This window comes from Gadus morhua, chromosome 23 (assembly GCF_902167405.1).
Source record: "Gadus morhua chromosome 23, gadMor3.0, whole genome shotgun sequence".
NCBI classification, from domain to species: domain Eukaryota; kingdom Metazoa; phylum Chordata; class Actinopteri; order Gadiformes; family Gadidae; genus Gadus; species Gadus morhua.
In genome coordinates, this window is record NC_044070.1 from 14,629,436 (window position 1) to 14,655,959 (window position 26,524).

The following is a 26,524-nucleotide window of genomic DNA, read 5'->3' on the forward strand; positions in this document are numbered from 1 at the left end:
AGCCCGGCGGAATAAAAACACTAGCCATAAAACAGTGTTGAACAACACCAGCTCTCAACCCTCTTATGAAAGCCTCCTTCTTGAGGCGCAAGTGTTTAAGTATCTGTGTGTGTGTGTGTGTGTGTGTGTGTGTGTGTGTGTGTGTGTGTGTGTGTGTGTGTGTGTGTGTGTGTGTGTGTGTGTGTGTGTGTGTGTGTGTGTGTGTGTGTGTGTGTGTGTGAGTGAGAGATGATTCCGCTCTTGGTTCACGGAATAACCGTGCGCCTGGAAGCGTCAACGCGGTGCGTAATTGTACCTCAGTCCGGTTCGTATTTCATCCGGACTAAACCCACAGTTTTATTGGGTTTTAAATTAGTCCCATGAATTCAAAAGGGGAATAAATCATCGTAGGAGTTGGCCTCAGCTATAAAGAGTGTTTTGGAAGAAGAAAAAACATTTCACAGGCTCTAAATGCGTCCGTTTATCATTGTGGGGCTAAACACTTTATTTCGTTTCAGCCAGGGCTTACCCAAGTTGACGAAGCTCATCACCATGTCGGCGTCGTTGAGGAAGGCGTTCTCCTGATACGTGGCCAGCGACGGGCCCTGGGTCGTCAGCATGGACTGGTACTGCTCCAGCATGACGCCATCCACCTCGTTCTTCTCCTCGCTCAAGATGCTCTTGTACAGGTCCAGCATGAAGAGCGGCGCCGAGTTGTACTTCCCGTGGGACACGTGCGGTCTGGGCCGGTGCGGCAGTCCCAGGATGGACAGGATCTCCTTCTGCATCTCCCTCTTCTCGTGCGTCCGGAGCCGCCGGTGGATGAAGCTAGGGTGCACCTCGTTGTTCCCGTCGAACAGGTAGTTGCTTCCCGCCACCAGGAAGGTGCAGTAGGCGCTCCACCACAGTCCGGCGAAGGCGACACGGCAGCATGTCATGGTGCGTCCCGCGCGGTCTCCCCTCCTCTCCTCACCTATTCTTATGTCACTTTGGGTTGAGCGCCTCCGATGAGATCCAGTTATTAAATCGTGTAACCGAAACTTTTTTCAAGCCAAACGCAAATAAACACGTATCAAGCCATGGGAAATATTCCCCAATGCTAACTATTTTGCCCCTGATCTCATCGCACTCTCCTCGGCACGATGTCCCGCTTCGAGTGGCACCATGTAAAACAAGTTATTCTGAAACCTCCGGCAGGGCAAGTCCGATCAGAGCTTAAAAGCACACGATTGATGCGAAGTCCCCCCGTAAAAGAATAACAAGTCCGCTGAAAGAAGCCATTTTACTCCAGCGGATGTGTTTGCTCTCCGTAATGGATCACTTTCCAGCGTGGCGCGGATGGAAAGAAAAAGTGACCCATGAAAGTTTCTGGTGTTTCCCCAAAGCCGGTCACAGTCCCTCCGTCCTGCCCCGCGCGCTGCGACTCTAAATAACGGGCAGGTTGCAGTCTAATGCTGGTGAGTGAGTGTGTGTATGTGTGTATGTGTGTGTGAGAGTGTGAGTTCTAAAAACCGCCCAGTGAGTGCGCTCAGAGCGAGTCAGAGGTGGAGCTTTACTACAAACACAAGTTGATCGTAGACAGGGTCATGTTCTGCCCGGTATTTGTTGTGTAAAGAACTTCTACGGAGAAAAAAACACACTTTTGTTATGAGGCCAGAACATAAAGGCTGTCATTTTTTTAATGCGTGCATTTTTGGATAGGCCTTCTGTGCGCACACCTTGGACGCACAGACGAGAAGTAGGCTAACTGATAATAAATCATCCGTCTAATACATTTAGGCTAACAAATGTTTACTTTGAATATTCAGGATTTAAAACTGAACCAATTCCTCCAGTGCGAAGACTCGATTTCCTCTTTTTCAACATCCTAGTGATGCGTCTCAATTATCAGAAATGTTAACCGGTTAACTAGGAAGGACCACTGACGATAGAGCCTAAAACAGCAAGCGAGAGCTATTGACTGAGTGGCATTGAACCCCTTCCATTCAGGAAGTCGACTCTGCACCCTCATTCCCAAACCCTAAACCCTAATAGTACAAGTAACACGAAAGTTTCAATGTCAAATAGTAATCTAAATAAATCATTAATATATATATATATTTTTTTTATGCCCAATTCTATAAGGACCCAAAAAACATCAGAGCCAAAAATCCTCCACAATCCATCGGGATATCTGAAGAGCTGTCTGTCTTTCCCGCCTCTTCCTTCCTCCCTGCCACAGCAACCTGTGTTGTGTCTTGGTGATCTCAGATAGGAGATGGCCCCTAGTGATAAGGGAGTGGGGGACGACCATGTCCACATTATCTCTCTGCTGTCTCTCTCACTGGGGCTACTGCCAGAACCTATAATCTTATCTGGGGTGAGGAGTGAGGACCGGCATCAAAGCTACACACAAACAGACACGCACACACACACCAGAGTGCAAACCCACACACACACACACACACACACACACACACACACACACACACACACACACACACACACAGCTGTCCCCCAGATTTAAAAGACTTGGGACTCCCCTGTTTCTGTTTCTAGAATATTATGCATAATCTTTATTTGGTCTTTTATGTCTACATCTGCCTTTACCGCTTACACTTGTACATGTGCTTCACTGTGTGTGTGTGTGTGTGTGTGTGTGTGTGTGTGTGTGTGTGTGTGTGTGTGTGTGTGTGTGTGTGTGTGCGTGTGCGTGTGCATACAGTCCTCCCTTAAACACCCAGGGGTCAAGTCGGACCAAGACACCGCTTTTTAAATCACGGAGGCGGGGACTGAGGATAACAAGGTCACCGGTTGCCAGGAAGTAGCTGACGGACGACCCGCTGACGAATAGCTTTCTCCCGGACTCCAGACATACCACCACCACGTCTCCTGGTCATTTCTGCACGCCTCCAGATAAATTCCTGCCCCGATCGTTTATTTACCCTGTCGTCTCCCTTCTCCTTTTCCATGGTAATAATAGCCTCTGTTTCACAGAAAATGTTGGCTGATAATAAAAACAAAAAACGGTAATAAACAACCTTGTTGCTTTGGAATGGGGAATCCCGGTGATGTCAACGTCGTCTGGCCCTTATCGGGTGCCATTGTGGATCCAGGCGGGAGGAAGTTTAATAAAGAAAAATACAAAAGCGAATAAGGGGAAGGGAAGCTGTCCCTGCAGCATTGGGCTTCTGTCTGGCGCCCACACGGGCTGTGAAAGTCCTTCAGAACGCTACACAGGCCGCTTGATAAGGGTGACTAGACGTTTCCAACTTGCATGATACTGCACCTTCTGAGCACAAAGAGGCAGGAAGCCCAAGAGCTGGGAGGTTTTAAACCGACAGGAGGACATGGCAGTACATGCGTGGTTTGGCGCTCGTGTTCTGCGCGGAATTTAATTGAATGAGCGTTGTTCAAATGAAATGTGAAATTGTACATTGTCAAGATCCAGGGCTAAATCTATCTGTGTGCGTCCTCAGAGGCAGGTGAAGAGTGTGTGTGTGTGTGTGTGTGTGTGTGTGTGTGTGTGTGTGTGTGTGTGTGTGTGTGTGTGTGTGTGTGTGTGTGTGTGTGTGTGTGTGTGTGTGTGTGTGTGTACTAGGTGGAGGAGGGAGGGACCCAGGGAGGGGGGGAGGACATTAAACAGAAGCTCTGTGTCCTGTCATCAGGCCGTCTAGACAGGACACCTCCTAGACCTAATGAGGTCTTTCTCTGTCTCCCACACACACACACACACACACACACACACACACACACACACACACACACACACACGCAGATGCATGCATATACACACATTACTTCATCCTTCTCTCTCAGATTTTTTTCACGCCTCTATTTTGTTAAACAGTGTTTAGTTATCCACAATGAATCCAAGCTTCTCTTTTCATTGGCCCCCACACAAAATCACAACACAGCACGCACACAAGCACGCACACACACACACACACACACACACACACACACACAGACTTACCCATACATGCATACACACACAGCGTAAGGAGCAGCTATGAGTGTTTGTTGTATGTATGGTCCTGTGCGTGTGTGCATTGCGTGCGTGTTTGTGGGTGTGTGTGGGATGGACAGCGGCTGAACTTCCAAGAAACTGAATTAAGAGGAGGTGTGGCTCCAGAAGCCAAAGGAATGTCGCTACCTAGCATAACAGTAACTGTGAGCGCCGAATCGTTCACACTTATTATATCGCGGGGGTTATAAGAGATACAAAGACGCCTGCAAACTGGATGTGTGTGTGTTGACCCACCCAGCTCACAAACAAACATTTTTGGACATATAAGTACACACAGCGCTTTTATACTCACACACACACGCACGCACGCACGCACGCACGCACGCACGCACGCACGCACGCACGCACGCACGCACGCACGCACACACGCACGCACGCACACAAGCACACACACTTCCTCAAAGCTTATCAGCATCATCATGCACTCTTCACTTTGCAGCTCACTGCTAGGTATCTCTGGTGATTCCTGTCTAGGCTGGGTGTTGTTGGGGAGCTCTGTGTCTATAGCCGTGTGTTCATCCCCGGCTTACCGGAATCCTTTAGTGTTTGAGGATGAACAGACATGAAAAAAAAGTACAATCAAAATGCCCCAAAACGGTTCTTTACATACTAGTGCAGACTTTGTGTTTGCCATTATGTTTTGATATGTTTTCCACGTTGGATATATCTTGAAAGCATGACTTCCACTGGTTTTTCCCGTTGACTTTTTCAAACTCTGACTCGGTTCATTTTCTTCTAAACGGTTGTTTACTTAGAACAGGAAACGCAGTGCAGATGATCAATAAAAGAACAATTCCTCTCAGGTCTTCTGCCTTGAAGCAGATTGCCCGATCGTTTCGCTTGTCCATTGTTTTTTTGTTTTCATTCTTTTCTCCCTAGGGGAACCCCGTCCAGACGGAGCAGGCAGACTGCAGCAGGACTGACATGGATCAAATTAAAGCAACATGTGTTTCTGTTTGCAATGTGTTGAACACCGTTCAATGTACACACATGGACTTTAACGATTTATTGAAAAATCATGTCTCCGGTAAATTTTTTAATAATCGATTATTAAGCTTGTGTTTAGTAGTGTGTGGTTTACCAAGCATACCCCATACAAGGTGCAAATAGTATTGACAATCGGATTTGAAAAGTGTGTTGATGAAGAAGGGCTGTCTCTCTTCCCAGATGGGTGACGGGCATACCTCTTGTTGCGTAGCACAGTTTCGGTCACAATACTTTACATTTTTTAACTAGCTTCATAAAATACTTTGATTTAAAAAGAAAAATCCTACAAAAAGCTAGAGAATGTCAACATTTCACTCAGACGATACAATCACACTCAGACACTCAATCTTGAAAATACAACTTTATGTTATCTCAAAGAAGAAGCATAGCATGCATATCTTCAGGTAGCATCGCCTTCTTAGCGACAGTGGAGCAGGGTGTTTAAGGTGAAAGGTGAAAGGTCAAAGGGTGGAATATACCTTGGAGAAGGAGGGTGCGTCGTAGCTGCTGTAGATGGCCGAGGCGCGGTCAGCGCGGAGACACAACTGAGGGAACGAGCTGATCTGCTCGGCCAACTCTAGAGCTACCTGCAGACCTGGGAAATGAAAGCAAAAGATGAAAACAAACACACACACATACCTGACACGCAAGCCTGTCTAGCGTCCACAGAAATACTCTGGATATCATCCCGTAGGGAAAGTGAGAATTGGGATGTGTTCCACGTACAAAAGTCCTACTCCCTGTCAGAACATGGTTACGTGACTCTGGGAGTGAGTGCTGAGTATTATCAGATAGGACCTGTCAGCCTTGGTCCCTGTTTCGACTAAAATTTAGATTTCTGAAGAAGAAGAAGAACAAGAAGAAGAAGAACAAGAACAACAACAACAACAACAACAACAACAACAACAACAACAACGAGATCAAGAAGAACGCCATGGGGCCCAGGAGGAGGTGAGTAAGTATGGCTTGTGGACAGCCACAGGAGTACAAGCTCCTTGATAAGAGACTTGTTTTCTTCTGTTTTGTAGATGTACCAAAACAGGATCACAATGGGTTGCAGCATACTGTACTTACAGTATATACATACAGTAAGGAGTGAAAGTAAAAAAGTACTATGCGTGAATATGCCCCTGTTTGACGGTTGGTCAGTGTACACGTGGAACACATTCTTCTTCACAAGAAGTTGAAGCAGAAGAAGAGGAAGCAGAAGGAGGAGGAGGGATAGGTAAAGAAGGAGGAGGAGGAGGAGGAGGAGGAAGAGGAGGAGGAGGAGGAGGAAGAGGAGGAGGAAGAGGAGGAGGAGGAGGAGGAGGAGGAGAATATAAGCCCCCCTCCTCCAGGCGTTCTCCGCCGGGAGATGCCTGGGAATGAGGTTAGTTCGTGCGAGGTTTGAGCAGGACAGGCGAGGCTGGGCCAAGTCGAGGTGGCTTCTCTAGATGCTTTCCTGATGACGATAACGAGGTGCACCTGTGCCTCATTACCTCCCTTCCAATAAGAACAGAGCTCCTCAATGCTTGCAACATTCTCGTGTATAGAATGTTTCTCCTTTTCCACAACATTGAACAATAACACAACAGAGGACGGACACACGGACTCAGACCTTCTTTCGAGGTGCTGCCTGCGTCCGTCCGTATGCGTGTGTTTCTGCGCTAATTAGCAACAGCTGTGCTTTTCCTCCGATTCAACCCCGGCCAACGTGAACAGATTTTTTCGGGGGGATTTTTTTTGGTCCCGTAACGCGATGCATTTCCCAAGTACAACAGGAAATTAGCACGGGACAAAGCGCAGACAGGAATGCGATTTGATCCTTGCAGGATTCGTGCTAAAGTGACAAAACACACAGCGCTGTGGGCCAGCTGTGTGCAGGCCTGTGTTCGAGGGCCTTATAGGAGCAGGGTGGACACGTGGAGCACGCCTCCCGCCGCTGACAGACCAACGTCATCACAAACACTTTGCAGTTGTACACGAACGCATTTCGGGGGGATTTTGACAAAAACAACGTATAAACAATTTATAGGTTTCCCAGCCGGCTTTGATGAATTGGCCCCGGACATAATGACTGTGGAAGGCAGCGGACAAGGTGAAAGGAGTAAATATCCAGCGCGTCTGTCGTCACCCCGATCTCAAAATAAGCGTGGAGTGTGTAGTTGAGGAGCGTCCTCTCGGCGGTTTGGCCATGAGGAGCAACGCGGGAACACACACGGAGGGAACACCTTGCGTGATCCGCCGCGCTCGGGCGTGAAGGGCATGCTGGGTCGTGTTGACAAGTCTACTGTAAGCAAAGCGTCTGGCCTGGGAACGGAGGGAGCTGGAGGCTGATGGGACGACCTCATCCACTCATTTACATCAGCGTGAGCTAAAGCTTAGGCTGAGAGAGAGGGGTGAGAGAGAGAGAGAAAGAGGGAGAGAGAGAGAGAGAGAGAGAGAGAGAGAGAGAGAGAGAGAGAGAGAGAGAGAGAGAGAGAGAGAGAGAGAGAGAGAGAGAGAGAGAGAGAGCAATCAAGAATGAGACAGAGAGGGAAGGGAGAGAGAGAGTGATAGAGAGCGAGAGTTGTAGAGAGAGCGAGCGAGAAGGAGAGGGAGAAAGAGGGAGAGAGAGAACAGTCAGGTGCTGTAGACGGGACCTCACTTAGGGCGCTGCTCTCTTGGCGAGAGGAGAGAACATTCTTGAGAGAGAAGATTGTCCCTGATCACGATGTGCTCCGTCAACAGTTCTGCGGATTGGGGTGCGACCCAGTGGTGTTTAATATGGGAAAATGGTTGCCAGGGGAGGACCACTGAAACACTACTTATATCGAAACGATTGTCATCACTATGCGGGGGGGACAACCCTGGGGTCGTCTCACTCTCGTAAAGGGAGTGAGACGATCATCAAAGTCAAAACATCCCCGCCCACCTCACCTCCACCATCTCTCTCTCTCTCTCTCTCTCTCTCTCTCTCTCTCTCTCTCTCTCTCTCTCTCTCTCTCTCTCTCTCTCTCTCTCTCTCTCTCTCTCTCTCTCTCTCTCTCTCTCTCTCTCTCCCTTCCAACCCTCAGAAAGGATGGTGGTGGACTTGAGCCATTGGCTCGGGTCCTGAGAGTGAGGAGATGTTTAGAGCCGCACAGCCGACGTGTGATCTCCAATGTGCTGTTTGTCTGTTTGAGTGTGCTGGATTAGTTCTGCACCCGCTGAACCTCACTCTCGCTCTCTGCTTGCCTCTCCTCCTGAGCGAGCAGAGAACACAGCTCAACACTTGTGTTTTTTTGCTCAGGGTTAGGTCATCTTGCTCGAGGATGGACTTGCTCGGCTGTACTATAAACGGTCAGATCTGCGTCTATATATATGGCTGACGTGCACGCAGACTGATAAAAGCTTAACCGTTCAACAGGGGCATACTCACACGCCTTACTTGTATTCAATTACTCAGCCCGCCCCCCCCCCCCCCCCCTAAAAAACAAACATTGCGATCCTGTTTGGGTACATCTGCAAATAAAAAACGGAGTCAGAAGCCAGTCTCTCATCGAGGAGCCTGTACTCTCGTGGCTGTGGATAAGCCTTGATGGCCTAATAAAGGAGCCGGGGACACAGCCAGATCAGATGGCAGAATGATTCAATGCCCCACTTTAAGGCACTGAGCTCAAGGATGTCCACAGGTAGAGTGCACACCTTGGGGTGTTGAACCCTGACCTTTTCGTCTGGGATTCAAACTCCCCCTAAACCCACAGACCCTCCCGCTCCAACACACAACACATACTCTCATACAAGGTACCTTGGCCGTCGGGGACCACCCTGTTAGCCAGCCCGAAGGCCAACGCTTTCTGGGCCCCCACTGGACGGCCGGTCAGGATGAGGTCCAGGGCCCGGGACAGGCCGATGAGACGCGGGAGTCGAACCGTACCCCCGTCGATCAGTGGAACCCCTGCAGAGAGACGACCCGGTCAATGTGGCGCTTCTGTCATGATCCCATGGTGGCGCAAGGACATAACATGGCTAAGTACCTGAGTGTGGCCCGACACTACTGTATTTTATTTTGACACTTACATATCGTAAGCCTCATAGCATGATCAAAGTCATATTTTAAGGTGGATCTTGTATTAAATGTCAAAAAAGAAAATGATTATGTATACTCTGATGGCTAGTGATAAAGCCAATGAGGCAAAGAGAATCAGCGTTAGGAGAGTTGAGTAAGGTTGGCTATTATCATTTGGACAAATTATGACGCTAACGATTCAATAATACTTCTAAATTATCAATAAAACACAGTATCACCTGGCATACAGATATAACTAAATTAATGAAAAACAAATGAAGAAAATTGAACTGTAAAAATCCTAACAAAAAACAAGCATGTGTGTGTGTGTGTGTGTGTGTGTGTGTGTGTGTGTGTGTGTGTGTGTGTGTGTGTGTGTGTGTGTGTGTGTGTGTGTGTGTGTGTGTGTGTGTGTGTAATCGTTGTGCTGTGAGATGTGCATTATTAATGGCATGGTGCTGCAGAGGGGGAGGGGGGGGGAGGGGGGGGAGGGGGGGGAGGTGCAGGACACGGACAGACCCCCCTCGGTGCAGGTGCACACGCAGGTCAGCCCCGCCGGCTAAAATTAGCCCCACCAACCCCGTTAGAAAGTTAATGATCTACTGCTGACGTTAAACGAGCCTACCGGTGCAACGGGAAACTAAGTATTAAAACAGTCCAAACCCCCCCTTAACCCCACCACCACCACCACCACCACCAGCACCTCCAACCTAATACTTCTTTTACCATAACTCTTATTCTGTTTCTTTCTCCAAAAGGACACAAAAAACAAAAAGGACACCATGATCTATATCCAGGGCCTGGACTCTCCTCCCGTCTCACTGGACACATTTGTACATTGCTGGCTCAGCCACAAAGACCGAGAGATACGGACAGAAGCAGAGGAGAGAGTGAGAGGGGGAGAGAGAGAAAGGGGGAGAGAGAGAGAGAGAGAGAGAGAGAGAGAGAGAGAGAGAGAGAGAGAGAGAGAGAGAGAGGGAGCGAATGCTCTGTGAGGGACGCTGGCCAGTCCTAATTGTTAAAGAGCAACAGCTGGACTCAACAGTCCCAAGTGCCTTGCAACCCCCCTCCCACACACACACTCACGCACACACGCTCACACACACTCACGCACACTCACGCACACTCGCTCACGCAAGCACGTGTTCGGCCATCGTGTTTCCAGAAACACTGAACCACTCCTCTTCTTCTTATTCTTCTTCTTCTTCTCTGGGAGTTACCTCAGACTCCAATTGTAGAAACGCAAGCGGGCCTGTTTCTATTCATACACACACACACTCACACACACACACACATTCTTCCTGTGTCTTTTAAAATAAACTCCAAATGGAATACATTGCATACCAGCGTTAATACATCTGCTACCAATCCAGGGGGTGACTGGGTGTGTGTGTATGTATATGTGTGTGTGTGTGTGTCTGTATCTGTGTGTGTGTCTGTGCATGTGTGTGTGTGTGTGTGTGGGTGGGTGGGGAGGTAGGGATAGTGTGGATGATGGCTGGGTGGGAGGGAGGGGCAGGCGACTGGAAGGCCAGACAGACGGCGTATGTATGTGGCAATTGCCCGACGCGCGCGGCTGTGATTTGTTAGGCGATGCTGGGCTTGGCTCCTTCATTTCTCTGTCAGCCCGAGGGAGTGTTGGCCTGGCAACCGGCCGCTGATGGTCTTTTCACGTACGTGATGACCAAATCCCCAAATATTAGTATTTCCCTTCAGCGCAGGTGTGTGAGTGTGAGTGAGTGAGTGAGTGAGTGAGTGAGTGAGTGAGTGAGCGAGTGAGTGAGTGAGTGAGTGAGCGATCGAGTGAGTGAGTGATCGAGTGAGTGAGCGACTGAGTGACTGAGTGATTGTGTGTTTGAGCCTCAAGGTTCGGTTTTGTAAGACAGTAACACACAGTGAGGACCGAATGTTTCAGCTCCAACACCAGCAGCACACCATGAGGTAATCATTTGTCTGCGTATGCACGCTCACACATGCACGCATTGACACACACACACACACACACACACACACACACACACACACACACACACACACACACACACACACACACACACACACACACACACACACACACACCGCATCCTCAGGGACAGCAGATTAGACATGGCTGCAGACGGCCTCTTCAGGCTGCATCCAACACTATCACCTTGGATAAACTGTAAAGAGAGTGGAGAGACCGCAGGAGGGAAGAGACATGCAAAGACAGACAAGAGGCTGAGAGAGGCCTGCAGCCAAAATACGATAACAGCACATCCGCATGTGTGTGTCTGAGTCTGTACGCGTGTGTGTCTGCGTGAGTGTGAGTGTGTGCGTGTGTGCGTGTGCGTGTGTGCGTGTGCGTGTGTGTGTGTGTGTGTGTGTGTGTGTGTGTGTGTGTGTGTGTGGCGGAGGACTGTCTTCAGTGCTGCTGTTGGCAGTGTTGCTATCAGACAGCGGAAGGATCTGTCTTCTTATCCTGAGGCTTTGTCTCCAGCCCTGACCCCACTCCACTCCACGGACACTCACGTACGGCCATGCACGCACACACACACACACACATGGACACACACACACAAACACCGATACGCGTATGCACACACACTCACACACACACAGAGTTACAGTATGTCCTTTGGCCCACATGAACGGAAGCAGAGGCATTGGGTGGCAACTCCTTGAAGTGGTTTTAACTCCATTAGTTTGGTTGACTTGAAAGGCACAGAGTAAAGAATGTTCTTATGCTAACGACAATCGACAACGAAAAAAAACATGTGTAATTAACAAAAGGCTTAAACGACATAATGTTCTGTATAATCGTGTTTAAAACCAAAAACCAATGTCTGGATGTTTGGCTCTTTCGAAAACGGGAGCCCCTTTCTGAGTAGGCAGATATGATTCTCCATCAAACGCCACCCCCCCCCCCCCCCCCCCTCTCCATCTCCAGACCCACCCGCCTCCCTCGCCACACGTCCTGCTCTGAACAGTTAGCCTGCATGTGGGTGAGATGGTGTGAAGGCAAACACAAAAAGATAAAACGGAGCAGAAGTGCACTTCTGTGGTGGTACCAGCTGCCCCCCCCCCCCCCCCCCCCCCCCCCCAAACCACATCAATGCCAAAAGCCCACCGCAATGGACTTCCATGGGGGCAACTCCATCACAGTTCTGATGTGGATGACAGCCCTCGGGTCGTGAATCAAAAGACTTGATGGAGATGAGAGAAGGCCTGTTTCTGGTTCCCCACAGAACATCCTCACCGGGACTCTCTTGGCGAAGGCCAGTGTTGGATTTCATGCCCAACAACCGCTGTCTAAATGCGAGCAGTGTGTTAATCGTTGTGTTACTCGGGCGGTGTTGTGCGAGACCGCACAGTGTGGGAATGGTGCGACTGTGAAAGGAGGACAATAGCCTGTTGTTGTGTTGACAATCGTACACTATGCTCTTTAAAACCCAAACGTGGAACAAAGCTCACACCAATACAGACACCTTCATTGAAAATTAAGTTATGATCTTTTTTGCTCAATATGTGATTTAAGAGGTAAATTGGGGTTTGGCATCTTGCTCAAGGTTGCCTAAGGGGATACTGTGGACAGGGGGGGTTTGAATCCAGAGCTCTTTCGGACCCTTAACACTGGACTATCCTAGCTAACAACCTGTTACATTGCAAGAATGTTTGGTGATGTCTGTTATTGTGCTCAGATGACAGCATTAAAACCTTGGTGAATGGGGATTCTGTTTTCTGTTAATCTGTGACCAAATGATCACAGGGTGTAGTTTCGCACTCTCGCAGAGAGCTTCAGTGAGGGCCAGCGGAGGATCATAAAGTTGGGGACCAAATGATCACAGGGTGTAGTTTCGCACTCTCGCAGAGAGCTTCAGTGAGGGCCAGCGGAGGATCATAAAGGTGGGTGTGGGTTCACACAAAGAATGTGAAGAAAGTGCACAGATATCGGTCAATGGGTCAGATCCAAAACTGGCTAGATCTCTCCCTCTCTATCTCTCTCTCTCTCCCTCTCTCTCTCTCCCTCTCTCTCTCTCTCTCTCTCTCTCTCTCTCTCTCTCTCTCTCTCGCTCGCTCGCCCTCTCTCTCTCGCTCGCCCTCTCTCTCTCTCTCTCTCTCTCTCTTTCTCTCTCTCTCTCTCTCTCTCTCTCTCTCTCTCTTGCTCGCTCACCCTCTCTCTCTCGCTCGCCCTCTCTCTCTCGCCCTCTCTCTCTCGCCCTTTGTGTGTCGCCTCCTTGTTTGCACTCATCGCTGGCGAAATCCCAACCACAGCCCACCTATCTGGTAGATCTCTTAAAAGGGTTGTCTCTTAAAAGGCTGCTCAGTCGGCGGTCAAACTTCAAGTGAGAACACTTTGGGGGTTTGAGTGGTACTGAAGTCACCGCCCCTGAGAGTGCTTGGAGGACCGATACCTTCTTAAAAGGGTTCGACAAGAGGAAGGGAATTCGGAAAGAGCTGCAAAACATTGTCTTGTTGAGGTGCTCCACAAAAAGTCCTCACATGTCCTCACAAAAAGTCATTTTGTTATTAGCGAGTACAAAGAGTTGTAATTGTATTGTATGAAACAACATCATTATGAAGCTTGATAGAATATCTTGTTATCTCCTCTAAAACAGCCCAGCTCCTTTGTTCCAGAGCTGGCCTGACATTCCACCATGACGACCTCCTCTTCTACATTCTCCTGCTATCAGTCATGGTTGGCCCATGGCCATTGTTTCATTCTGAGGGGAAGATTGTGTATTAACTATGTAATCACTGCAGGTGTACTTGAACTCCCGGTTTAGTGCATGCTAATCTCCCGGATCTGGGCTTTGGATACAAGGTAGAGCTTTAATGCGGCTTCCTATAATGCAACTGCGATCAGGGGACAATCAATGGATCGAGGTTGTTCACAGAGTAAATCACAGAGCCATTCCTGTCCACTTATCGGGGACTACTGCGATATAAGGGTCTCCTCCCTTTTTTAATTTCCTCCTATAGGTGAGACGGCAGCGGGGGTGAGGGCGGGGGCGGGGCGGGGGGGGGGGGGGGGGGGGGGGGGAGAGCAGACAGGAAACCACAGGTTCAGTAGTAGCCAATCCCGTGCCAGGAAGCTGTCAGTTAGTTGTGGTCGGGATGGGCCCACATCACAGGCGGCCAAGTGGGAACACAGAGAGAGGTTTCAGCTCCGATGCAGAGACACTCGGGGTTCCCTCAGGCGGGTGCCTCGCGGGGCCCGGCCCCAAAGAAAACGCTTACAGAGTTCGCCCCTTTCAAATAGAAAAAAACTGCTCAGCCAGCCCGCTAAAAACCCCAAAGCAAGGCCTTTAAATAAACCCTGCCTCCCACCGCGCCACACTAAATCTGATGTAAAGGAAGTCGGAAAGAGGTGGGTTTTTGTTCAACCTCCGTAAAGCCTGTTTAACGTCGGTGAAATGAAAATCGGACAGGGAGGAAAACCCAAAACGTTGTCGGTTCCTCCTCTTTCCACTGAGCCCGGGTTTCCCTGAGTGCATTAAGCCGTCGGCCGCCCCTGGGACATCCACACACACGGTCCTCTCAGGATGTGTACTCACGGAACCCCCCCCCCCCCCCACCAAGTCCCCCTCTCAGCTCGGTCCCCATCAGGGGATGTAGTGCAAATCCACTGTGGGGCCCCGGACCAGTTTGAACGGGCCCCGCGTCAAATGGAAAAGGCTTGGATTGTGTCCAATGCAAAGCCTTTATTAAAACAAATGTTTTGATTTCACTCAAGTAATTCCCTATTTTTTTGTGTTGCCGTCTGCAGGGTTTTACAGATGGCTGGGTTTTATGACTGTAGTTTCACATGATATCCGACACCGGTGACATTTACAGAACAACTAATGCGAAATTAACTGGAGAAATATTTTAACTACACTGTCAATGAACCGATTTTTTTAATGGGGATATTACAGTATTCAGGGGAAAATAAATGTGGTGCTCTGTAGTTTCAGCAACCCAATTCATTATTAGGCCTACATTAAGCAACAAAAAAAAAAAATATGCACTTCTTGAATATTAACAACAACGATAATGTAAGGGTCGGACATGGTTTAAAATATGCAGCATGCGGTATAATTGCTCGGTCACACTCGGATCCGATTTAGAAAGAACCACTGTGTTTTCTATCGTGCTGCAGGAAACGACTGCTAAATGCATTGACAAACAGGCCGCAAAGGCTTGTCGCAATAAAATACAGAGGCTTGACATGAGCAGCTGGGCTTGATGCAACACTGAACCGTTTCCAAACCCACACAGTTTCAGTGTGTCTCCCATCTTTAGTCGGCCTTTAGCTGAAGAAAAGAGTCTGAGATGGCCTTAAGGCAGGAAACGCGAGGACCAATAATATTCCACCCTGCCCCGTGGCATCACCTGTTGTCGTGCCGACCGACTGACGCCCGCCACAATTCCCTCACTTTGCATGGCGCAGACTGACCTCTAAATATAACGTGCAGAAGCCAAGGGGAGCTGTAGTAACGCTGGGGGGGGGGGGGGAAGGGGGAGGCTAGGGGCAGGGCTGAGGGCTGGGGGGAGGGTTAGGGGCAGGGGGAGGGCTGAGGGATGAAGGAGGGGGGAGGGGGCAGGGCTAGGCGGCGGTGGCGTGGCGTCTGCCCGTGCCACCGCTATGAGAGGGCATTACGGAGAAAGACAGGCAGCCGGTTGGGCAAGCCAGACGACCCACAAGTACACACACACACAGACACACACACACGCTGAGACGAACAGACAGACAAATGAGGAGCGAACACTCTCCTGTCAAATTACAGGCCCCGGGATGATAAGCCCTATATGTTTACGCTTAGGATCTAGCACGACGCAAGTAAATTATAGTACAACCGTCGTATTTTTAAACGCCATGCTCGTATTTTAAACCCTCCAGCGGAATTGGAACAGCGGCGACAGCAATATGAGTGAGACAGAAAAGAGAGAGAGAGAGAGAGAGAGAGAGAGAGAGAGAGAGAGAGAGAGAGAGAGAGAGAGAGAGAGAGAGACAGAGCGAGAGAGAGAGAGAGAGAAAGACAGAGAGTGAGACAGAGAGAGAGAGAGAGACAGAGACAGAGAGAGACAGAGAGAGAGACATTGCAGTGTCCCTTACGCCAGCCAATTGTAAATTGCACGCGGGCTTAGCTCAGCGTGTTTACAAGCGAAGATCCAAAATGAGACCCCATAATGGGCTCGTTTTGTACCACTGGGCAGCCATGTGGGCGCAAAGCATCCAAAATGGCATCGGCATGTTATAATGAGGAAATCTCATAGAGGGTTTGATACAGTGAGTGCAGCCGTAGAGGCTGTGAGAAAAAAGCGGGATTCAAAACCACCATCGCCTGGTTGCCGAGTCGGCCACAAGCCACCGCTGTGTACCCAGACTGTCTTCAGCGGATGGAGAAGTGGGAGGTTTTAATAGAAACACAGTCTACCTTAATTATCTACAATCACACTGCTACAAATATAGTTTTCTGATGCTTCATTTAGCTGCCAGTTTGTCTGAAGTAAAAAAAATATCAAGCCAGATAAAAAAACAACCGTTTCTTTTGTACCTTGGAAAATACCTTACTTTGTTGTTCTTAATTGTTTCATTGACAACTATTTCTCTCTCTCCTTCCTCTCAGGGTGAACCTTATTTGGTGGGTCCAGCAGGCCGCCTATTGGCCACTTCCTCTCTCGTCTTATCATGGCTGACCAGCACCGTCTGGTCGCCAGGGCAACAGGGTCACGGCCAGCAGGGGCGTTATCTCCCCGTGACTCCCTCCGTCCGAAGCACACAAAACAGGAGGACGAGGGGGAGGGGGGGGGGGGGGGTAGGAGGAGGAGGAGAAGGAGGAGGCTGGGTGGCTGATAAGAGAGGGGAAAGGGGGAAGGGGAGAGAAAAATAGTAACCGTTTGGGTTGGCTTCCTGACAAGCAGGCGGAATGGGGGGGGTGATGTACTGTTAGTTCGGGACTCAAGGAAACACACGGATACGTTCTTGAAGAAGGCTATGAATAGAACCCAGACGGTCACAATGAGAATAAAAAAGCGCACGAGAGAGAGAGAGAGAGAGAGAGAGAGAGAGAGAGAGAGAGAGAGAGAGAGAGCAAAAAAGTGAGAGAGAAAAAAGAAAGTGCGTGACAGAGAAATAGGGAGAAAGGGATCATTCGAAAAAAAAGCCTCAAGCATTATTCATGTGCGCGTGTGCGTGCGTGTGTGCGTGTATGCGTGCGTGCGCGTGTGCGTGCATGCGTGCGTGCGTGCGTGCGTGCGTGCATGATTTAGTTTATGTTCCACTGCTGTTTACACTTCATTTCCCCAGGAAATAGAACAAAAACATAACTGCTTTTAAATCCATCCTATTACATGTGACTTGTTATTGTGAAGCCCTGTGCACCAAAACACAGGATCATCCCAACCTAATTTAGGACAGAGTACAGCTGTCCGTGTAGTACGCACTGCACAGCACTTTAAATAAGTACACTTTAAATAGGAGATTAGAAGAGGAAGAGTAGGCGTTTCAGGAAGCTGATGAAGTAGCCAGCGGTTCAATTACTGCCTCCCATGCCAGTGGTTGTGTGTTTGTGTGTTTGTGTGTTTGTGTGTGTGGTTGTGTGCATCCGCGAGTGCATCCGGCTGTGTATCCCTGTGTGTTTCCTTGTGTGTATATGTGCGTGCATGCTGCTACCTGCTTGCGTGTGTAGCACTTGTGGATCCACGCACGGACATGTGTGTGTGTTTGTGGTGTACGTGTTCGAGCACGCCGCTTTTAGAAGAAAAAGAAGCAGAAGAAGAGGAGGATGAGGAAGAGGAGGATGAGGAAGAGGAGGCAGGGGAGAAGCAGGAGTAGAAGGAGGAAGAGAAGGAGAAAGAGGAGCAGAGGAAGAAAGAGGAGGAGGCGGAGGAGGAGGAGGAGGAGGATGAGGAGGACGACAACGACGACGAAGAGGAGGAGGAAGGACGAGGAGGAGGATTAAGAGGCAGCGTACCGAAGCGGCGACAGAAGACCCCCATGATTGCACTCTCCTCCACCACCCTCAGGTCGGCGAGCAGGGCCAGCTCAAGACCCCCCGCCACCGCGTAGCCACTGACCGCCGCTATCAGGGGCTTGGAGAGCTGCAGGCGGGACGGGCCCTGGGACACACACACACACACACACACACACACACACACACACACACACACACACACACACACACACGTCACAGACTCAAGGAGCAGGAGACACAAGACTCAAGTCAAGGAAATACTTTTCCAGACATTCGTATCTATGAATGCATTTAGAGATTTGTCTACAAATTAATAGACCTATGGTTTGTACATTTACAAATCTGATTATGCACACACGGAGGCTGAATACACGTTTGCACATTCCTGCACGCATTCACAGATCCCACTAGGTATTAAGAGATTTTTAGACCCATTTCATTATGCACACGCGGAATGAGATACAGTAGCACAACTCCCAATACACATTTGTTATTCGGTCTGCTACAATAGTTGCACCAGTCGATAGCCTGAGTCAGAAAAAAGCATCACCTCCAGTAGAAATGTTGCTGTTTTGCGTGAAAGCGGCTGTATAAATAAAGTTTGAGAACGGCCCTCTGATGCCTGGAGAAATAATAGTTCTTAAGACTTTGATATGTTGCTATTTTTTACGGCATATGTAAAAGTCCTGGTTCCTGTGTTTATTGTATTTATTTTAATCCTGTGAAGGTTATCATTATTTGTTGAGTTAATTGCATTACGGGTTGGCCGGGGGAGCAGAATGACACAAGTCCTCGCTGTGCGGAAGGAAACACAGTATATACTTTGTCAGAGTTTGCTATTCTTTATCATGTCGACCGACAGCGTTTCCAGGCTACGGTCCAACTCTTTAAAACCTCCCTCCGCCTCCTCTTAACATACCCTAGCACACAGACCTTAACAAAGGCCACAGTGTAATTGTTTGTGAAACCTACTGTTCCGATACTATACCCGTTCTATGTTGACTAGTATTATGCGTGCCAAAGAACAAAGGAGGCTCTGCATGTGGATTAAAGACAAACGCACACACAAACACACACGCACACACACATGCATGCATGCATTGCACACATATACAGCCAGACACACACACACACACACACACAAACACACACACACACACACACACACACACACATACTATGCACTACTAGAGAGACACTCACCATTGGACCGGGACTCTTGGTGACATCTTGCTCCAATTTGAGGGCAGCCGTGTGATTGGCCAGCTCCTTCAGATCGTAACCAGCGCAGAAATTCCCTCCTGGTGGAGACCACAAAATTACAAAGTATGACAGCTGGAAAGTCAGAGAGGAAGGGAAAATGACGAAGATGAAAAAAAACAAAACAAGTGGAGCCCGAGACTGAGGGCTACAATTTGACAGCGGCTTCGAAAGCAGCCGGGCCTGATTGGACGCATGACTGACTGGTTGGCTGGCTGGCACACAAATTATTATTTTTTTCTCACCAAAGTAACCCGAGCCCCAATATACAAACATAGCCCATGTACCCGACCCTCCTGTGCACGTGGAACCGAATGCATGCGTACACACACACACAGGCGCACACGCACGCACACACACGGACGCACTAGTAGGCAGACACAGTGACAGCACAATGTTCTCATTAATGGCCAGCGCGGTCGAATCAAAGTTCTGTTGAATTCATGTGGTGATTACAACATCGCCCAAGAGGCCTACATACGCTCTGAGAGAGGGAGAGAGAGAGAGAGAGAGAGAGAGAGAGAGAGAGAGAGAGAGAGAGAGAGAGAGAGAGAGAGACTATGATGAAAGCCAATGAGTAGCAAGCAACACCCATGGGGCAAGAGACTGTTGATTAAAGCTCTGGGTGGACACGGTGGGCTTACACACTAATGGTCTGTCGTGCTGTTTATGATGAGCGCATTGATGTGTCGTGCAGCAAGGAAATCCCTGGAACTATTTTATTAGATGTTTTATTTTCTATTTTCTGACAGAAAACTGCTTTTTCTCCTGAATGTTTTTAGTTTGAATGTCAAGGTTTTTTGGGGGGTCTTTTGGGAGAAAGGACTTTGGGTGGAATCACGTTAATAATGTTGGCGACAATCTGTTTAGTTATATACAAATTGTAATATTAAATGGATAAACAAATTCTGTCTATCCTGTGGAGGTAAGGATCAGTCACCATAGCTGCTTGTAGAATGTGGAAACAGTTATTTGCCTTTTTAATTTTGTTTGCTCTATTAAACCAGCTGATGTTTTTAACAAGATCTTTTTACGATAATTGAAATTTTTTGTCACCAGTCCGGTCACATTGATCCTCCGAATTGTTAACTTGAAAGCCTCTGTCTCTTATCGTGTGGCTGAAGCTAGTCTAAATGGCACTGTGAATATTTACAAGGCAGACACAGTGCTGTCCAGCAAAACGAAACATAGAATTTAAAGTCTGAGACGGTTTGTTTAAAGTTTTCCGCGAAGAACCAGACACTATATTTCAGCAAAGAAAATGACCACTGCATTTCGTTCCAATCCAGTAAATGCATGCACATCCTCGTTAAAAACACAAAATAAATCACTGTTTAACTTTATGTCTAGGTTGTAAAGGACGTCTTTTTTACTCCCTAGACAGACAAACGTGGGAAGGGAATCTAAATTACACTAAAGCAGCATCATTATATAGTATATCTTTGGTGAACCATTAAGATGGGCCTATAAACCGACTTTCAACCATCTGAATCCCACATATTTTCATCCAAAAATATATGAGATCACAGATTTCAATCCTGGAAAATTGTATTCGTTTTTTGTAATTCTCATCCCATCTTCGTTCTGGTTCAAGTTCGAGGTGCACTCCGGGTGACCTTCACGGCCCACGCCACGCAGCCTCGAGTCGGGCGGGCTTCCAGACGCCACCTGACCGCGAGAAACCCCGGTGAATCCCGACCCTCTGCAACACCTCCAAACATGTGCCAGAGTAGTCGCTACCTACCTGGGCGGCGTAATTACGGTTAATTTAAACAGGGACATTATTAAAATTAAAAGAACAACACAAGCTCTTAGGAGCACTTCAGAATATGATGATGTTGGCGCTTATTTGAACAAAATGTCTTCCTTATGTCTGGAAGGAGTAGCCTTCCTGGAGCGGTACCTCCCAGCTAGTCATCTCTAAGAAAAGAAACTTAGAGCGAAGGCTAATCGCTAGCGGGGTCGGCCGTTTAGTCACGGCAGAACTACAGGGGGGGGGGGGGGGGGGCTGAGACAAATTCACACATTTGAATGTGTGAATCTTGTATCTTGTGGCTCATATTACTGACACATGCCAATTGCTCTCTCTCTCTCTCTAATTCTAATGAGAATGAATGAGTATAATCTAATATACTCCGTAGGAGAGGGGTCTGCAACCGTCACCATCAAAGGAGACATTTCTGGTCCCACCAGCAATTCAAAAATAATCTGGAGTCACAAAACTACTTGACTCCCAAGTAGTATACAGTGTCACACATGTATAACTAGTAGTTATACATGTGTGACACTATATATATATATATATATATATATATATATATATATATATATATATATATATAAGAAACAATAGCCTATAGTTTGTGGCATTTATGAAATTTGTAGTTTACACTAACCATTATTTATTTCAATTGTTCTCAACGCTACTGGGAGCCACTGGATGCTGACCCCTGGTCTAGGTGTTACCACCATCAACACCAATGCTACCATCACCAGTACAAGCGGCAACAGCTCCAACAGCTGTTACCCTCACGACCAGTACAGTGGCGACTACATCCAGTCACCACTGTACTCCGCTATGGACAATACCAGTACTCCGCTATGGACAATACCCAAGCATTTGGCTGATCTTATGACAGAAACAATCAAAATTGCAGTACTGAATAGGATTTCATAAATAACAAGTATTTCATGCATGTTTGATGTTTTGCATTTGATGTGACAGAGATCTATCACCACTCACCCAATGAGTAAACCCCAGCCCTCACCCTCTGAGTAAACCCCACCCCTCACCCTCTGAGTAAACCACAGCCCTCACCCTCTGAGTAAACCACACCCCTCACCTTCTGATTAAACCACACCCCTCTGAGTAAACCACACCCCTCTGAGTAAACCCCACCCCTCACCCTCTGAGTAAACCACACCCCTCACCCTCTGAGTAAACCACACCCCTCACCCTCTAATGCTGCGTTCGAGTATTCTCTGCGAACCGCCTCGGCTCTCGGATCTGACGCCACGCCCACACTTCAAGCGTTTTATTATTTCGCTTGGTCGTTGGAGGAAAACATGGACGCCACCCGGAAAGCTGAAGTCGTGGTAGCATTGGCAGAGGACCAGGCGCTCCAAAATAAGTAGGCTATAGGCCATAGGCAGAGATACGGACGCAGTAAGGTATTGCAGTAATACGAGTGATTGAAATTGCCATTTAAACCACCAAAGCGGTCCAAGCGCAATGAAAACAGTTCATACTTCAAGTCACACCGGGCGCAGCCATCTTGAATTCTGTCTCGGAATTTTGCTCGGCCACCACTGAGTTCAACCGAGATGACAAGTTCGCCGTCCGAGGAAAAGGGGCGTGTTTGTGCGTGTCGCTAGGCAACGTCCTCGGACCTCCGAGATGGATGGATATTAAAACGCAGCATGAGTAAACCCCACCCCTCACCCTCTGAGTAAACCCCACCCCTCACCCTCTGAGTAAACCCCACCCCTCACCCTCTGAGTAAACCACACCCCTCACCCTCTGATTAAACCACACCCCTCTGAGTAAACCACACCTACACTAAGTAAACCACACCCCTCACCCTCTGAGTAAACCACACCCCTGAGTAAACCACACCCCTCTGCATAAACCACACACACACTAAGTAAACCACACCCCTCTGAGTAAACCACACCCCACTGAGTAAACCACACCCCTATGCATAAACCACACCCACAGTAAGTAAACCACACCCCTCTGAGTAAACCACACCCCTTTCCTCCGACCTTGGCCGTGGAGCACCGCCACACTGAGTTGGTCGTCGGAGTCGAAGGCCTTCAGCTCCTCAAGGAGTCTCCGGGCCGTCTCTCGGTCCACCGCGTTTCGCACCTGGGGGCGATTTATTGCCACGGCAACCACTGACCCGTGTCGCTCCGAGACCACATTTTGCCGCGCAGAGGCCCCTAATGTCGGTGGTGGGAGAGAGAGAGAGAGAGAGAGAGAGAGAGAGAGAGAGAGAGAGCAGACAACAGGTTTTAAGTGATGGCCAGAATTTAAATGGACTAATGGAGAGAGCAATGGAGACGGTATAGACATGTCTGACATGGACTAGAGTGGAGGGCTCTGGACTCACAATCCATGTGTGTGTGTGTGTCTGTGTGTGTGTGTGTGCATTTGTGTGCCACCTTCACTATTACTTGAATGGCACTAATGCCAGTTTCACCTGACACATAAAGCCCTTCATTAAGTAATCAATCTAGAAAGAGATCAATGTGAGGTTGAGGTCTTTCCAGATCTGTGAAAACATAGATTTAATGAGGCATAAATCATCCCTACAGTATAGTAATTACATTTCAACTGTTAACAGCACGTTTGTGTTAAACCTCGACTGCTTGCGCTCAAAAATCATGGAAGGATCTTGTTTTATACTGTCTGTTGTAGGAACCCAACTACCTTGGACGTATATGGTTCTACTGCCACCTGTAGTCGTTTTAATGTTACTGCACATTGTTATACTGTACCAGTAGAGGTGCTTTCTGTTTCGCCTGAAGTTCTGTAGCTTTTATGTACCAAATATGCTTGTCCAACATTTGTTGTCTTAAAAGCAGCGTCTGTAAAAAGTCTCCAACGCCGAAAAACGACAAAAGCCATTACCTAATAACTGGATATTGAGCTGAAATAACTTTTTAGTCGCTGGCAATGAGACGCGCCAGGGAGCGGAATGGAGTGGCGAAGTCACGCCCTTTCCGGTAGGGCTGATGGGACCTATGAGATCGAAAAATATGAATGGGAGTCAATGGAGAGAAAATAATTATTTTCTGGTCCCAGTCTTTATATGCCCTGGATTACACATATGTTGTTTGTGGATTTAAATTATAATTTTTCATGCAAAAAAAAAACTAAAAAATTTCGTGAAGAAGTTTGATAATCATAGGTTTTATGTGAGGCCGCTTTGTGAACTACAGCTCTTCGCTGCTCTCGACGCATATGATATACGTCACCACACCCGCACTTGGAACTCGTTTTTTATCGATCGTCATGAAAAAAACATAAGGGGTAACACCGTCGTTTTTATCAAATGAAACATGAGGGGTGACACTGTCATTTTTCGTTGGTCGTCATGAAAAAAAACATAAAGGGTAACACTTTTGTTTTTGATTGGTCGTCGTGAAAAAAACACAAAGGGTAACACTGTTGTTTTTTATTGGTCGTCATGAAGAAAAATATAAGGGGTAACACTTTTTTCTTTGTCAAAAAAATTATAAGGGGTAACACTGTCGTTTTTTGTCAGTCGTCATGAAAAAAACATAAGGGGTAACACTGTCGTTTTTTATTGGTCGTCATGAAAAAAAACATAAGGGAAATAATAGAAATACACACATACATTTTAATGTCATGCATATCCTCTTTATTGATGATTGATTTTTGTGTATTGTCATCCCCTCAGCGGTGCAGTGGAGTGTAGGCTACTCTGCCTAACCCACTGGCGACCGCGGCTCAATTTCTGTGGAAAACCCAATACCTTTAATTTGAAACGTAATGCTATCATGTCTATTGTACTATTGTCATATATAACCACAGACATAATTAAATTATGAATCTCAGTGGGAAGTGGAGAGTGCTGTGAGCTAACCCCCTAGAGTCCGGGGTTCAAGTCTGGTTGATGTCATCTGTTGGAACACTCTTAACTCTATTTCATGCGAATTATAAAGTCAAGTATAACCATTGTGTTGACTTTAATCTTTGTCTTGATGGTGCATTGTTAAGTTCGGAGGTTAATACTCTAAACAGCTCAGGTTCGGATCAACGCAAAAACGTCGACAGGGGTACCGCTGTCATATTTTATTAGTCAACATGGAAAAAATATGAGGGGTCACTGTCGTTTTTTATCGGCCATCATGAAATAAACATAAGGGGTAACGCTGTCGATATTCATCAAACAAAACACAGGGGGTAATACTGTTGTTTTTTACTGGTCGTCATGAAAAAAAACGTATGGGGTAACACTTTCTTTTTTTATTGGTCGTCATGAAAAAAAACATAAGGGGTAACACTGTTGTTTTTTAATGGTCGTCATGAAAAAACATAAGGGGTAACGCTGTCGATATTCATCAAAGAAAACCTATGGGGTAACACTGTTGTTTTTTATTGGTCGTCATGAAAAAAAACTTAAGGGGTAACACTGTCTTTTTTTATTGGTCGTCATGAAAAAAAACATAAGGGGTAACACTGTTGTCTTTGTCAAATAAAATATAAGGGGTAACACTAGTTTTTTTATTGTTCGTCATGAAAAAAACGTAAGGGAAATAATAGAAATACACACATACATTTTAATGTCATGTATATCCTCTTTATTGATGATGGATTTTTGTGTATTGTCACTGGGGTAACACTGTCGTTTTTTATTGGTCGTCATGAAAAAAAACATACGGGGTAACACTGTCGTCTTTTATTGGTCATCATGAAAAAATACATAAGGGGTAACACTGTTGTTTTTTATTGGTCGTCATGAAAAAAAACATAAGGGGTAGCACTGTTGTTTTTTATTGGTCGTCATGAAAAAAAACATAAGGGGTAACACTGTTGTTTTTTATTGGTCGTCATGAAAAAAAACATAAGGGGTAACACTGTTGTTTTTTATTGGTCGTCATGAAAAAAAACATAAGGGGTAACACTGTTGTCTTTGTCAAATAAAATATAAGGCGTAAGTCTGTCGTTTTTTTAGGTTTTATTCGGTGTCTTGATGGTGCATTGGTTAGTTCGGAGGTTAACACTCTAATCAGGTCAGGTTCGGATCCCCGCAAAAGAGTTGTCAGTGGTACGACTGTAGATATTCATGAAAGAAAACATAGTGGGTAACACTGTTGTTTTTTATTGGTCATCATGAAAAAAAACCTAAGGGGTAACACTGTCTTTTTTTATTGGTCGTCATGAAAAAAAACATAAGGGGTAACACAGTTGTTTTTTATTGGTCGTCATGAAAAAAAACATAAGGGGTAACACTGTTGTTTTTTATTGGTCGTCATGAAAAAAAACATAAGGGGTAACACTGTCGTTTTTTATTGGTCGTCATGAAAAAAGACATAAGGGGTAAAACTGTTGTTTTTTATTGGTCGTCATGAAAAAAAACATAAAGGGTAACACTGTTGTTTTTTAATGGTCGTCATGAAAAAAAACATAAGGGGTAACACTGTTGTCTTTGTCAAATAAAATATAAGGCGTAAGATTGTCGTTTTTTTAGTTTTTATTTGGTGTCTTGATGGTGCATTGGTTAGTTCGGACGTTAACACTCTAAACAGCTCAGGTTCGGATCCCCGCAAAAACGATGTCAGTGGTACGACTGTAGGTATTCATCAAAGAAA

General features: G+C 47.1%; 2 protein-coding genes across 2 annotated transcripts in view; both read right to left on the minus strand.

The window, feature by feature from the left end:
* The window catches only part of bmp6 (bone morphogenetic protein 6), a 49,062-nt gene extending 47,588 nt beyond the window's left edge, over positions 1-1,474 (minus strand). The window contains exon 1 of the mRNA XM_030348980.1: positions 509-1,474. Within this exon, the coding sequence (XP_030204840.1) occupies positions 509-917 (409 nt within the window). The 5' untranslated portion in view covers positions 918-1,474. The remainder of the gene's footprint in view (positions 1-508) is intronic.
* A 3,767-nt stretch (positions 1,475-5,241) lies between these two features.
* Positions 5,242-23,899, minus strand: zgc:101569 (enoyl-CoA hydratase). Its single transcript, XM_030348981.1, has 6 exons — positions 23,684-23,899; positions 22,949-23,125; positions 19,127-19,224; positions 17,924-18,068; positions 8,727-8,876; positions 5,242-5,570 (listed from the first exon to the last, which is right to left on the minus strand). Exons 1-6 carry the CDS (start codon positions 23,811-23,813, stop codon positions 5,437-5,439), a joined length of 834 nt encoding a protein of 277 aa, XP_030204841.1. The 5' UTR covers positions 23,814-23,899; the 3' UTR covers positions 5,242-5,436.
* Between the last annotated feature and the right edge of the window lie 2,625 nt (positions 23,900-26,524).